Raw genomic sequence first — 15,360 nt, forward strand, 5'->3', positions numbered from 1 at the left:
GGTCTACATCAATTTTTCCCAATTTTTGCACCATGCGTACAGCTAAAGTGTTCCCGCCACTTACCACTAAGTCTATAGAAGCCACTATACCAGTGTTGAGTCCAACAAACAGAAGATCAAAGGCTCCATGAAGACACATGACACGACCATCAAACGTAAATTTGTGAGTACAAGCACCACTCTAGCACAAAAAGATAAAGGATCTGGGCGTTAATGTTTTTTATTAGTCCGTTTCTGTAACATGGGGTGCTTGCCATTTACATGGAAAACCCGAAAATTCCAGTTGCAAAATCAAATGGTATGCATCATTCTATTTGGGGTACTTCTGAAATTATGGGATTCTGGTCAAAGTGATGTATTTTTATTACTCCTCTTAAGATTTACAGCAGATGTTCATAAAGTTTGCATGTTATCCATCTTCTGTTAAGACAAGCTAAATCATTTCGTATTTATGCCGAAAATTTCCATCCGGGTGGTTTGCGTAAATGGTAAGCACCCATGTTCTCCTTTGTCGTACCATTTTATCGCTGCTGTTTCATAACCAAGTAAGTGATTTTTAGGCGCTCTTGTGCATAAACTGTTCACTAAGTTATCAAATGTTACACAAGATGTCATTTTTATTGTGTTTAACGTGTATTATGTGCAACCTGTATTAAGCGGTCAACCTTTGCTAAGCAGTCACTTAGCCATTCCTTGAGGATGACCACTTGATACAGGATAGACGGTATGCAGGTATGTGCGACACCAACGGGTATGGGTTTTAGTTTGGGCCGTTTTGGCCTGAAATGGGGTATAAAAATTCATCATTCTGTGCTGAACGTCTGAAAATAGGTACGGGTTTTTCAGAAACGGGGCTGAACTTCATAGACCAGGGGCCCGTTTCTCGAAAGTCCCGGTAACTTACCGGGCCCGGTAAGTATATTTTTTAATGTTTTTTCGCCGATTACACAGTGATTACAGACATGGTACTTGGCCAATGTTTTCATAGAATTATAGGATTTGAAAATTTAGTATTCAAAGCTAACAAAAATTGACTTCTGTTAAGAAACATTTATCACCAAAGCCACTTATCGGACCCGGTAAGTTACCGGGACTTTCGAGAAACGGGCCCCAGGTCTAAGGGTTGAATTTTAGACCCAGGTCTGAAAAAAAGGTATCGCAAAAAGGCATATTTTGATCAGAAACAGGGGCAAGAGCTGCCTCACCAAGAATCATAGGAGCACACCCCCCCCCCCCCTCCCCTTCCCCAACCCTTGGAGTTGGCGCTCGCCGAATTGTACAAAGTCTTAATGTAAAAACAAGTCGTAACACCGTGTTTTGAAGCAACGACTGGAGATCACTTCACGCTACAAAACGTAAGATGTGAAAATGTTTCCCTAATAACCGCTCATCGGACGTGATGACGACATGAGACGATCAATAACAGTTAATTATTCCTAATATTTAACATTGGTTATTTACCTTTATGTTGTAACTTCTGACCGTTTGGTCATTGGAACCTGTGAACAGTCTCTCCTTGTCTTCGGATATCTGTTTTGCAAAACGCAGCGAATAAGTAAAAAGGATTTCAACCAAATTTCAATCGTTAGTCAGTAAGACTTTTCTTCGGGGTTAACGGTAGCCTGCGTAGCGGAGGGTCGTGGGTTCAAATCCCATCTGGAGCTCGGATTTTTTTCCGAGTACTGCGCGATGCAGTTATGAGTATGTGACTGTATGATGCAGTTCTAGTAAAAGACCCACATTTCACCCTTGCCTCCAGTAGCTCAGTGGTTACAGCATCCGACTAGATCACGGAGGGTTGTGGGTTCAAATCCCATCAGGAGCTCGGATCTTTTTCCGAGTTTCCAATTGATGCAAAAACTTGTCATGTTGTGATTTATTTTAAACAAAGTTGATTTATTTATTTATTTATTTATTTATTTATTTATTTATTTATTTATTTATTTATTTATTTTTATTTCAGCCTGCGAAGCAAGCTTTTCAGTGGGGTTTTGTGCTTTTTTTCGATGCTTGCCAAATAAAATAAAATCAACTTTGTTTTCTTAAGAGCGGTTTTTAATTGAATGTCGTAAGACCAAAACCAAAGTAATTATTCTGGCCAATCACAACAGACGCAAACAGCGTAATGAACCAATCAGAAATCGAAGCAAATACATGTAACAGGCGTCAAGCCACGTGCGAACACGTGCGAACGAGGCACGCTTGGTTTTGGTTTTACATCTTATTGGTTGAGAAAGTGGCGCGAGTTTTATCAACCAATCACAGAGCGTAGTAATGCAAAACCAAGGCAAAAACGCAATTACTTTCGACACTCAATTGAAAACCGCTCTAAACAAAGTTGATTAAAATATTTCTTTCTTTCTTTTTATTTTAGCCTGTGTAGCAAGCTTATCAGTGGCTTTTCGTGTTTTTCGCTGCTTGACAAGGATGCAGTGCCTCTTATAACTTTATACAGTTTAAAAATATTTCCTCACTTTGGAAATTGTGGCAGAGTATTTGAGATCGAAACTAAGCCCACAATGGCACTTGTCTTAGACTAGCTTTTTCGCACTATTACAACTATAGCTTCGTTTGCAGAAATTTGTGTGTGAAAGTGGACCCCTCTCATACAGCGTAAAAAGCACAAGGTACCATAAGCAGCTATACAAACCTCGATACAGTTGACAGCTTGATGATGGCCTTGGTAAACTTTGACGCACTCTCCTGTCTGTAAAAAAAAAAAGTAGCCCTTGATTAGATCTTCTTTTCCTGCATAGTCATGAACCGCGCAAAAACACCTTTGAATTATGGGCACCGTCCTTAGAATTCAGTTTCTCAGACAATCCCGAGTTTCGCAGAACGCATGCGCAATAGCAAAAGGAGACACCATCTTCACTAATCAACACCTTCCTACGATTGAAAGACCTCAACATTTGCATTGTTTGACCGGTGTCATATGTTAGCGGGCCAAATCTTTGATAGCGCAACTTCTTGTTTAACGGGGGGGGGGGTTCACATTTCAGCGCATGCGCATGAAATCTAAATGCTTTTTTCTTTTTCTCATCAACTTTATGACCTTAAAAATCCCACTCACATGCACTTCAGTAATCACATTCTATAATTAGTCCAAGCAAAATGACTGATGACCAAAATTCACAGAAAATGCTAGTGGATTGCACTCATATTGTCCCTATTGAATTTAGTGTTGACCCGAAGGATTTATTCCACGGTTGATGTGTTTACAGTTATTTGCATGCGAAATAACGCAATCATATGAAAAAATTACCACCCGAGTTGCCTATTCCCTTCCAAATGGTTCACAAACAACGAATTAAATTAATTAGGCTTGGGTCATAGCGATCAAAGGCGAAAAAGTATTTTGATTCATGGACATGCGCAGAACCGTGAACCCCTCCCTTTAAACCCTTTATCCCCCGGTATCAACATGGAGATTCTCCTCGCTGTTCGGTTCATATTTCCTAAGGTTCTAGTTGGGAGAATTACAGAAGCGACACTGACCTGAATGTTAAATGCTTTGGTGGTTTTGTCCGCCGAACAAGTAAACAAATGACCATCGTGTACCTGAAAATTGCGACAGATTTAGAGATGTTACACAACATTCGCAAAATTATTCTCCTTTGCCAATGAAACGTTTCTCAAAATAATAATGATCATCTTTACTGAGGAGGAGAACTGCCTTAAACAGTTACAAGTACTGTAGACTGTTCACAGTTCCCCTATTTTTTTCGTGGGATTCTCGAGACTGGTACGCTTCGATGGAGTTGCCGCCATCTTGGTTTGTAAAAGCGAGCGGGATCTGGGGAGAGTGTCTAACCTACCGAGGGGAGCCAGAGTGGGGGTTAGTTGAGCCGCTCCCCTCGGTAGTTAAGACATTCTTCCCAGATCGAACTCGTGCAAGATAACGGCAGCTCAATCGAAGCCTACCAGTCTGGAGAATCCCACGCCTGAAAAATAGGGGGACTGTGAACAGTCTACCAGTACACGTGAGCGAATTAAATTGCTGGCACCTCAAGAAATAATAACGATTTTATCCCTGAGAAGAAGTAAAAAATTAACTTTATAAACATGTGCAGCCACGCCTAGATGCTCCCTGCTCTCTCAGCTGGGGTCAGTTTAATAGACGATTTGCACTTGTGGTTTGCAAACTGAACCGTTTGTAAGCATGCGCACACACAGTAAAGAGTTCAAAAGCGAGTTCAATAATTATCGTTTAAGACTCCAAAATGTTTATTGAACTCATTTCCTGCATACGCGTGTAATAACAAGGACCCCTGATTGTTGGTTACAAGGGTTACAAGTGTCAACATTTTGCTGAAAATGCAAACGTTGTATTCAAAATGTGACAACCATGGAAGTGAATTCCAACCACTGGCTTGAGATTCAGAGCCACACGAACTTATGCATTTTCGGGAAATCTAACTCACCTTCAGACCACACACGGCTCCTGTATGACCTTCAAACTTACAGGCCGCTGGTCCACGGTGCCTTTTCTTTCCTGGGTAAGTAACAACAATGAACGTTACAAAACTACATTTACAGGACACCGTTCATTGGGCAAAAATTGGCCTCTGAGATGGCGTTTCATTCCTCTCTTGGACTAAGAAATATTACAGAAATCTAAGTTTCAACCAGGAGCCCATGGTTTCAATGTGTTATCGTGTTGGCCATCGAAACTCGACGCATTTTCTCTACGACGATAAGACCTTTTTTGATGTGCTTGAGTGTAACATAACAGGTACGAAAGGCACGCGGAACTCGCGCGTGATTTCTCTCTTTTTTTTGGGGGGGGGGGGGGTGGGGAGCAAAAAGTCTGAAGTGCGTCAGCTGAAGAATTCTGTGAAGACATGTTTTCTGAGAATCAAAACGAGCCCTGAATTGAGAAGCCAACGCTTCAGAAGGCTTGATACTACCAAATAAATGACCCAGTCATGCCTTAGTTTCCATGGCAGAGGGTTCACAAAGAATAAGTAGCGCGCGAGAGAGGATATACGGGTCTCCCCTCGCGTGAGCCTCTCGCACGATCACACCGACGAAATCACGCTCTTCAAGTACTCAAGCGCCTGTCACCATACCTTTAGGGTTCTGAAGAGTTCTCTTTACGGACTCTACAGTTGAAGACGGAATTTGCAGGTGACTGGCACGGGAAGGGGCACTGCTTGATGTATCATCTGATTGGCTATCCTGCAGAAAATAAGTACGTTACTATCAATCATTTATGCGATAAAAGAAAAGACAGCCCTACTCTTATCTTTGTAATAGTATTCAGTTTCCATGCTAAAAACATCATAAAACAATTACGGAACTTGGATTGCATGGCTTTTTTTATCAGTACAGAACAAAAATTAATCTGTGTGAAATGTTTCCGACTTTTGAATTTATGGATGGGCAAGGCCAACAAATGGGCACAACAGTAGCGCTGTCCTTTCTGTAATTGTTCGACAGATAAATAAACTTTCTACAATGATGCTATTAGAAAGCATTTACTTACGATATCACGTGTGGGAATCTCGTCCCCAATTTTGGGCCTTTCCTCGGTTCCAGATCCCCCAAGGTCAGCTGTGGTCGTGTGAGCCGCGGCACTGACAACTTGACCTTTTCCTTTTGGAGATGTTTTCTTCTTGGAGGAGACGCTGAACTGTGGGTTACATGAAGTATCGACCTTTCGCCTCTTAGAAGGAAGCTCTTCTATTTCTTCACTCTCCTTATCTCTCCGCTGTGATTTCTCTGCCTTGTGTTTTCGCGATTCCTTTGAACGTTTCTTACCAGAGTGAAAGAGGCTGGATTTTTTAAGCTCTTTTGTCGTCTTTCTAGGAGAAGGCTTGTCTTCAATTGGTATTTTACAAGGCGAAGGAACGTGCTTCTCATTAGAGGGAATCTCAGAGACAATTTCGACGCCGTCTCTGCCGGAAGAAGACGGAAAAGAGCTGCTATGATGCCCAAGTTTCTCTTCGTGTGATTCAAGCACGTCAATGCCCTCCTGATGTTGCTTCCATCGCTTCATATTCTCTCTGACGGACTGAATCTTCTTCCTGCTCGCCTCAATAGTCTTGGACACATTCACATCGGAAAAGCTCTTTTTCCTGAACAGACTTTTATCTGTCGGATGGAAGTGCTTGGCTTTGTCCAATGATTCTTTCCTGCTCCGCTTTCTAGAGACTTTGCTCAGCTCTTGCACGTTTGAGTTTTCATTGGATTTGCTAGGATTAAGAGAACTCGGATCGACAACGATTCCCGGAGCAATAACAGCACTTCGGTCTGAGCTCTCAGCAAACCTGCTGAGTACACCGACTTGCTGCCTCTCAGGGATATCTTCAACAAGGTCTCTTGAAGTAACACTTGTTTGTGTCCCTGAAGTTTGCACAGCGATGTTTGCTCTTCGAGTTTCGCCACTGCATGATCCACTCTCCTTCACTGTAAGTTTTGGTGCTGCGGTCAGTCTTTCGGCCAGATTTTTCTCCTGTGTTTGTTCATTTAGCGATGTTCCTTCCCTCAAAACAAACTTTGTAGCTGTACCAACAGATGCAAACTGTACACGAGACTGAGTGATGTAGCTTGAACTGCTCGCATGCAATGGCAACTCCGCACTAGAACAAGCAGTAGAGTCGCCATCACACCTCTCCGCGCAATCTCTGTGCTCCGTGTCTTTACCACCCTCGCAATAATCACTCAGAGGACTTTTCACAACGTTAATACATGAAGTATCTTCCCGCGGAGAATTAATAGAGTTATCACCAATCTTTGTGCGAAAGTTTCCAAAAGTATCGTCGTTATTAGTTCGTATCCCTGTCTCAGAAGACACCGTGAACATTCTGCTACCGTCTCTAATACCCTGTGATGTAGCTGAGCTGGTGTCCCTCACCGCCTCGATCCTAGCTGGTGGAGGCAGTCCTTGCCTCTCGTAACATGCGCTTTCAAGAATGCCCAGTCGCATATTGCGCAATTCCCCCATTCTCAGTGAGATCCGCTGCTCGTCGCTGCTCAAGGAGTCCAGCTCGGTACACAGTTTCTGAATTTGGGCCCGAACGGATTTTAATCTGGACTGTACTGTGTGCAGATTCTGCAACTGATTCTGTTCTTCGCGTTCAATAGTTAACAATTCCTGAACATTAATTCCCGATCCGTAGGTCACCGCTTTGTCGTTTCCAGCGCTTTGGTCCTCCTGTTTTGGTCTCTTCACCATCTTTTCATCTCCTAAACTCGAAACACTCTCCGACGTATCCGATGAGTTAAGTCTCTTCCGTTTCATGACCGACAGCTGTGCGTCAAGACTTTCCACAGGTGCCTCTCGAGCACGATATTCCACACTGGTGTTCAAATCAATTAATCCTCGGCCTTGAGGAGCAAGAGGTCTAGGAGGCGATCGTAGGTTATCAACGGTTAATCGAGACGCGTCGGTCGGTCTTCGCACTGACATTTGTTCAAGGTACGAAGTGGAGCTTAAATCGATAAGCCCTCGGCTTTGAAGCTCGTCTGACGCCTGCTGTTTAGGTGCACTAGTATGAGATGACGCACTTACGGTCGTTACACCGAAAGGCGGGACTTTTGTAGAAGGTACGTGTACTCCGAGTGAAGGAGCGGTAGTCGACACCGCGGGAATGTTGTCCAAAGACGACAACCCCGTCGACTTATTTCCATCGTTATTTATGCGCATATTAAGAAATTTATGCGTGTCAAAGATATTTCCACGCTCAAGAAGCCCTGATCGTGACGTGCCTTCCACGTTCTCTCTCCGTACAATAGGTGAGTCTAAACTGACACTCCTTTGAGCTCGACCCCGAAGCCTTGCCGGCAAGGGAGAGGCTTTAATGCCTTGGTCAAACGTCCTCTCGGGCTTGTGTTCTGAGAAAAGAGGTTGTGATCTGCGGCCTTCAGGGGCTTCAACCGAATGACTACTTGTGCATCCGCTCCCTTTCTTTCCACTGTACCGATCCGCCAACGCTTTGCGCACCTCTGGAGGAAGATTAAACCTTGACAGGTCAAGTGACAGGCTGGGAAGCGAGATGGTAGACCCAGGGGACTGGTCAGCTGGTGACGGCGATGTGGTGGAAACTCTTCTAGCTTGGCTTTTAGGTGAGGATGGTGCAAGGCTTCGAGGAGAAGAAAGCACAGAAGATTTCCCGGAAAATTCGGATGGTGATTTTGTAAGTTCCCTGGGCGGTTTTGTATGTTGTGGAATGGTTGCATTAAAAGGTGTGACAACAGAATGGGGAACGCCCAGTAGCTTGGTGCTAAAGTTCAAATCCATCATTTCCGTGTTCTTACCTGGAGGCACCCTTTCCCCATCTTGATCGGGTTCAGTTTTCACTAAATGCAACTGCGGATGTAGAACATCACGTTTTAGGCGTGACGCCACGGAACCAGTTGCAGCGGGTCGATTTAAACTTGGCGCCTGTGATTCTTTGAGGTCTAGACTAGCGAATTCATGCGTGGTTCGAGATCCTCCAGGTTGTGGTATGGTCTCATTCAGGTCGATGCTAGGGCCACTATCACTCCCAAGAGATGGACCACGATTCGATTCTGTTACACCCCGGTCAGTATTAGACCCGCTCTCGCGTAACGTACCCAAATGCTTCCAAGATCGACCGTGTTTTAGCACCGTTTTGCTCAGATCAATTTTCGAACCAGTTCTTGTATCTACAGTGGACGAGCCATGTAATGCCAGGAGACCTTCAAGGTTGGGTACAGTACCACTTAAATCAATACCAGGACTAGTGTCACTATCCAAGGTGTCACCATGGAGGACCAATGTTCCTGGCCTTGGTGCTGTGTCGCTTAAATCAATGCTGGCACCAGTGTTGGGGCCAACGTAGACGACTGTATTCGCACTACTGCTAGCACCAATGTTGGCGTTTATGCTGGTACTAGTACTAGCACCAATGTTGCCACCAAGCCTGGAAGCTGTGCTGACACCAGTGTTATCACCAATAGTGGCACCAATGTTGTCACCATTGTTGGAGCCAGCGTTAACACCAACACTGTGACTGACGCTATGATCAATTTTAACATCTGCTGAAGACCGTTGCAAGATCAAGCTCCTTGAAGGTCTTCTGACCGTTGCGCTGAGATCAATGTTTCCCGAAGCAGCAGGTACGCTAGAACCAAACACTTTGTAGGTTGAAGTGGAGTTAAGATCGATCTCCCTCTTAATGTGGTCACTAACTTCTTTCTTTTCCTTTTCCCTTGCATAAGCCTTCAAGAAGGAGAAGCCCTGAGCGGTCTCTACATCTAATCCTGCATCTGCACCCAGATGTTTGGAAGGTTCACAAGACGGAGTTGGTCTAAAGATCTGTGTACTCCCGGCTCGGCTACTGAACGATTCACTTTCACGGGTTTTCTCTGGCGTCTTATCACCTGCCTTTGAGGTGAGAGTTTTGTCGGGAAAGCTGTTTTCCTCGTTTTGGAACACTCTCTGGTGATATGAACAATACCTGCAGAGAAAAAAAAAGAGTTAAATCCAAGAAACTTGTTAACTTAACAAGACCGGGGATAAACGAGAAAAGTTAAGTTTTCCAAACTGCTGGATCTGAATTCGTGTATGCCAGCCGGCAGTGCGATCATTTCCACGAAAGCTCATAAGCAGCATTTTCATGGCGTGGGGCGGGGAATTGGAGGGTGCCTGTTTGCTTGTGCAATATTTTCCAAAAGTAAGTTTCAGCCCTTTTCAGGTGTGTTACATACACATAGACTTTATTGCGTAGGCGTGAGCTCCATATTGATTGTTTCTTTAACGACTTACTTGTTCCACGTAACAGCACCACACTGCACTCCGTCAATGTGAACAAAACTGCATTGCGGCCGCGACAACGACAACGGGGAGAAACCTGGGATGTACCGAGAGGCAGCAGTTTGAACAGACCCAGCGCTCGAGGTAACTGCTGATGAGGTAGTGCTGGTGATAACAGGTGGGCGTGTCCCACTATCCCCTGCTCCTTTATTGGATTTGGACCCTGTACAGGGAATGGTGTCCTCCTCTCTCTGAAGGAAAGGAAAAGGAAATAAAAATTGTACATAACACAGGAATAGACCGTTCTCCAAAATGGCGGTCGAAATTCAAATAAGTTAAAATTAAAAACGTATACCAGCACTAGAAAGAGCACTTTTACATTAGTAACCCTGCAAAGTTTCAGCATATCAGGTGTTATATCAGTTGAGAAAATGTAAGTTGAAAAATGGAAAATTTACAGACGTTTGTATGACTGAGGGTATGACGTATACCCTCAGTCATACAAACGTCTGTAAATTTGTCAAATTTCATCTTACATTTCCTAAGCTGATATAATACCTTATATGCTGAAACTTTGCAAGGTTTCTAAAGTAAAAGTGCTCTTTCCAGTGCTGGTAACAGTTTCTCATTCAGTTCAATTTTAACTCATTCAAATCTGTTGCCGCCATTTTGGAGAAGGGTCCATTAGACCAAGAGTTGTCCCTTGTTTTTATTAGGGACGGTAAAGCGAGTAAACCACGCGAGTGCGCGCGGAAATTGCCTCTCGCATCGTGTCTCCTCGTGGGCAGCAATTTTCGTGCTTGCTGGCCTGGTTCCCTCGCCTAACAACAATACAAACTTTATTAATTCAGCCAGCAAGGTTTTTCAGAATTAATTTACATTTTCATTAGTATCCCTAAGAAATAATTATAAGGGATTGCTCATACATGTATGTCAACACAGGAATGGATTCACAATAGAGTTGATGTTATTTAACGGAATAGTTAGTTGTGTAGGATATGCAGTTTCGGTTGTGAACAAGACTCTAGCAGAGTCGAGAGCTTAGAATTTTACTTTCGTACAGTGTAGAGTCAAAAAGTTATAAATTCAACCGAAATAGAGTTGGTATTGTTATTTGGGGTAAGCAATCAGTGTGGCTCAAGTGCAGTTTGTACAGCATCACGCATCACTGAGTAAAACAACACAATCAGAAATCTACATGGCAGATTATAGGATTACATGATTGAGTTGAACAAAAATTTAGAACAAAATCTGAGTAAATAAGAAATAAATATATAAATAAGAAATAACATAATAAGAATACATTAATATTCTAGAGCAATGAAAAAATAATTTATAACATTTTCCAAATACAAACTGTAGGTTACCTCAGAATCCTTTGGTTCCTTCTTTATTCCAAGCAAAGACCTTAATCTCTCTTCTCGCTGTTCCCATGGTAACGAGCTTATGTTTTCTGAGGAGCATGCTGCGTCATCAGGTTTTTGTCTGCTTACACTGGAAACACTGCTATCAAATGCCTTTTCTTTTCCACTGGAATTTCTAATAAAAGAAGGTAATCCTTGTTTGTCTTCAGTTCGTGATGAGGTAAGTAGTTTGTCTGTAGTCACTGATGACTCATTTTGTTTTTTTGAATTTGATGCCAGCTCTGTTTTCCCCAATGAGGATAACAAAGGCACTCTTTCCAAAATAGAGCTTTGCAGCTCTATGTGTTTTTCAGTTGATGTTGGCAATGTCTCCTCTGCCTTCTTGGAATTCCGTAAGCTTTCTTTTTCCTTAGAGTTTTTTTCATGTAGAAGGGATAAACTGATCTCTTTGTTTCCTTTTGACTGTTCAGATAACTGGTCTTTGTCCATGCGAGAGAGCAAAGGATTTTCATCTTTGTGTGATACTTTCACAGAGTCCTCTTTCTCTTTGTCTGCTTTTAAAGGAGTACTCTTTGTTGTCTCCAGGGTAGGGAGGGTACCCTCCTTGACTACTGAAGATGTGTCCTCTTTGAGTACAGTATCCTTTTTAAGAGATGAAGCAGATTCTCCTTCAGAGCTAGGCAACTTAGTTAGCCATGCAGTTTTAGTCAATGTTTCCTCTTTGCTTGTCGAAGTACCTGTACTTGATTGCACAGTTAATGTGTCCTTTTTATCTTTGACATTACATTTGGAAACTGCTTCTGTGCCATCCTTTTCCTTCCCTTTAACTGTAATCTCAAGTGTATTGCTTCTCAATCTCACCACCTGCCTCTCCAAACTCTTAGCATGCGTCGCATCTTTCACATCAGAACCACTGCTCTCTGTTTCTGTTACCTCATCCTTCTTTTCTTCTACAGGCCTGGCCAGCTTCCGAGGATTTCCTTTCCTTGTGCTTTTGCCGCTGTGACTCCCAGAAGAAGGACTCCGGTCTGTGGTTTTTGGAGGTGTCTTATTCACAGATCCCTTTCTTTTAGTTCCATTTTCCCCCTGAGCCTGTTTATCTGAAGGCAACTCTTTCTGCTTCTTATTAGACTGTCCTTCAGTCTTATTATTTCTAGAATATCCTTCAGTTTTGCTGTTTCTGGAGTTGGGCCTTCGACCATTTTCCTTTCTAGAAGGCCCAGCTGTTCCAACTACACTTTTTAGCTTTCTCTTTTGCCTTGGTGGTGAATTACTGTTACGTCTGATATTTCTGTTGTCATAGTGACAAGGTTGATTTTCTCGCCTCGACCTAAACTCTGGTTGCAAATCATAGGGTGGTCTCCTTTCATCACCACGATAAAAATCCCTCGAGGAATACGGATCCTCATCTCGGTTTTCATAATTCCTGTCATATCGCCGCCCCTCGGGGTTTCTTCTCCATCCAAAACGATCATCTTCCTGATTTGAGTAATTCGTTTCAGGAGGGAGAGGTGGGCTATCTCTAAATTCTCTCGGCCTGTCTCTGCCCTCTCCATTCCATGGAGGATATTCTCTCTCTGCAAAATGATCCCTTCTATCCCTTCCCCTGTCAAACTGCTCCTGATATCGGAAATCCAAAAGACTGGGTATGTCTCTTGGGTGTCTTGGTGGACCTCTACCACCGTGCCAGTAATCTCCCATGCTTCCTTCTACTGTATTGTCACTGAAATAATCTACTAAACCGGTAAAATCATCTGTACTCCAGTCAGGTGGTGGCCTGTTTTCTTGACGCTGATTTGGACTACTGTGTTCCTGTTGTTGTTGTTGTTGTTGTTGTTGTTGTTTATCTGGGCTCCATTCCTGATGTTGATCCTTTTGCCACTTGTGAAGCTTTTCTTGGTGACTCTCCCTGTGCAGGTGGTCCGTAAATTCCAGCAGTCCAAAAAACGTTTTCTTACATAAACTACAGCTATGAGTGCAATCTCTGCAAAGCAAGTGGAAAAACAAATTCAGTCGAAAGGTAACTTGGTTTTATTGAATTTCTCTAACAGGATCTGTGGGCAAAAATTGACCTGATTTATGAAAATCTGTGGCCAGCAGTGTTACAGATCATTTAAACGACACCAATTTTCAACCTATGCTACATCAACAGAAAAAAAAAATTGGCCAACAAATTGCATGCTTAAATTGGCCCATGCGATTGAACCTGCCAGATAATGTGGTTTACCCTATCTACATGTACATGTACTTGTAGCGACAGAAGTGAAACTTCAAATAGAAGAAAGATCCTCGCAATCATGAGTAACTCTTGAGCAAGTAACTACAACTGCTCTTGCTCATGATTAACTATTGCTCCTGTAGTACGCAACTTAAAGGGGAAGTATCACAAAAATTTGATGTAATTTCAAAAACAAAAAAACTAATTGTCTAGTTTTGTTATAAATTATCACCCCAGTGCAATAAAACTGTCGATTAGAGCCTCTGGTCAGAGACAGAGTAGGTCGGAATGGATTGAAACTTGAAAAATGTTAGGCTAATGTTTTCCCAGAACAGAGTACGAGTTGTTCCTGTCAAGAATTGAGTTGATTTCTCTCCTCTCGTTGTTCTAGGATTATTTCGTAGCAAAGTGAAGGCGTTTTTTCATCATTTTTAACAAAAGAGGTCAAAAACCCCATGACACTTCCCCTTTAAGCAGTTCCAAAAAGAAAGCATGAAAAAAATTGTGTTTATCTTGCTGTTTAACAAAATGGTTATAACATCTGTCTGTGGATGAAATCCTAAAGTGTAACCATTCAAATGAAAGCTAAAGGCTGTATTGAAAAGTACTGCTTACTACACGTATGTTGTACAAAATGGATAACCAGGTCTTGACTTTGCATTCTGAAGATGAAGTCCTAAAGTGTGACCACTTAAATGAAAGCTACTGAGCAGTGCTTTTATGGTGCTGTTTATTATGCTGTACAAGGTGACTCCAACTTTTGAGTCTGCAAATGAAATCCTAAAGTGTGACCATTCAAATGAAAGCTACTGAGCAGAACTTTCCTGTGGTGCTGTTTATTATGCTGTACAAGGTCACTCTAAGTTTTGAGTCTGTGAATGAAATCCTAAAGAAAAAGAAAAAGAAATTGGCCGACAAATTGCAATGCATAAATTGGCCCATGCCATTGAACCTGCCAAACGGGCCAATAAATTGGTATGTGTACATTTGCCTTAAGAAATTACCATTCAGGGCCCAGGACCCGGTTGTTCGAAGCCCAATTAAACTAATCCTGGATTAACGTGAGCTTTGATTCAAGTTTAATACCTAATCAATAAAGATCCTTCCTTTTATTTACCTTTAGCTTGACATCAGCCTTTACAAACCCATTTTAAACAAGCGTGATGAAGACCTTGTTTAACTTCTAATCATGGATTAGCGAGAATTGGTTTTGGAAAAACCTGGCACAGGTGTTCAAAGTCCCATTAAGCTAATCCTGGATTCAAGTAAACTTTGATTTAAGTTTAATTATTAATTGAAATAAAGATTCTTCAAAAATATATTTGTCCCTCAGTTTTGATTTTAGACTTTTCTTTAGCAAAATCTTAAAATTATCCCTTGACAACAGTTTTAATGAGTTAAAGTACATGTATAAGAAAACCTCAGTTTACATGTAACTTTTAATCATGGATTAGTGTTAATCAGCTGCTCCTGATTACTGAGATGATAATGTTTAACTGTTCAAAGGAATAAAGCTGAACCAAAGTCTGTTGGTCACATGTACATGTACATTAAGAATTCAAAGATACATGTAAATAACAAAAAATAATAATTCACAAGATTTTACTCACTTTCCTTTCTTTCTGTTCAAATTTGTGTTATGTAGCAAAGACCATGTGTGCTCTTCTAACTCCTGTTAAATAAAACAACAAGTTCAGCTTTCAACAACAATCAACATCCATTTTCTCCTTATAATACTATATAATTCTCAATGACACAGGTGGTGAGAATACAAACTCTGTCATCTCTTATAGAAATCACTGATATCCTTAGATAATTCAGCCAGGTCGGTTAGCGAGAGTGAGGCTTTTGGGAGGTTTCTGAAATCTGCGCGTTGAGTGGGGGGTAGGGGGCAGAATTAACTGGTATTAATTGAAATTATACATACCATGTATTTGTTTGTGTATAATATTTTAATTATTAGGGATATAGGTTTCATCTTAAATACATGACCCCATCAGCAATGCGCTGTAATCATATTTAATTGTGTCTAATAAATGCTTTTGTTGTTGTTG

At 42.0% G+C, this 15,360-nt stretch overlaps 1 protein-coding gene across 1 annotated transcript in view; it reads right to left on the reverse strand.

Moving 5' to 3' along the window:
• Window positions 1-15,360, reverse strand: part of LOC146484877 (uncharacterized) — a 34,698-nt gene that overhangs the window by 16,044 nt on the left and 3,294 nt on the right. Inside the window, exons 2-11 of the mRNA XM_085104373.1 lie at window positions 14,917-14,978; window positions 11,092-13,072; window positions 9,737-9,975; window positions 5,489-9,428; window positions 5,073-5,181; window positions 4,425-4,495; window positions 3,499-3,561; window positions 2,651-2,707; window positions 1,462-1,530; window positions 65-181 (exon numbers count right to left, since the gene is read on the reverse strand). Of these exons, the coding sequence (XP_084960499.1) occupies window positions 65-181; window positions 1,462-1,530; window positions 2,651-2,707; window positions 3,499-3,561; window positions 4,425-4,495; window positions 5,073-5,181; window positions 5,489-9,428; window positions 9,737-9,975; window positions 11,092-13,072; window positions 14,917-14,978 (6,708 nt within the window). The remainder of the gene's footprint in view (window positions 1-64; window positions 182-1,461; window positions 1,531-2,650; window positions 2,708-3,498; window positions 3,562-4,424; window positions 4,496-5,072; window positions 5,182-5,488; window positions 9,429-9,736; window positions 9,976-11,091; window positions 13,073-14,916; window positions 14,979-15,360) is intronic.

The sequence above is a fragment of the Pavona decussata genome, unplaced genomic scaffold (genome assembly GCF_977016875.1).
Source record: "Pavona decussata unplaced genomic scaffold, jaPavDecu1.1 SCAFFOLD_29, whole genome shotgun sequence".
Lineage (NCBI taxonomy): Eukaryota > Metazoa > Cnidaria > Anthozoa > Scleractinia > Agariciidae > Pavona > Pavona decussata.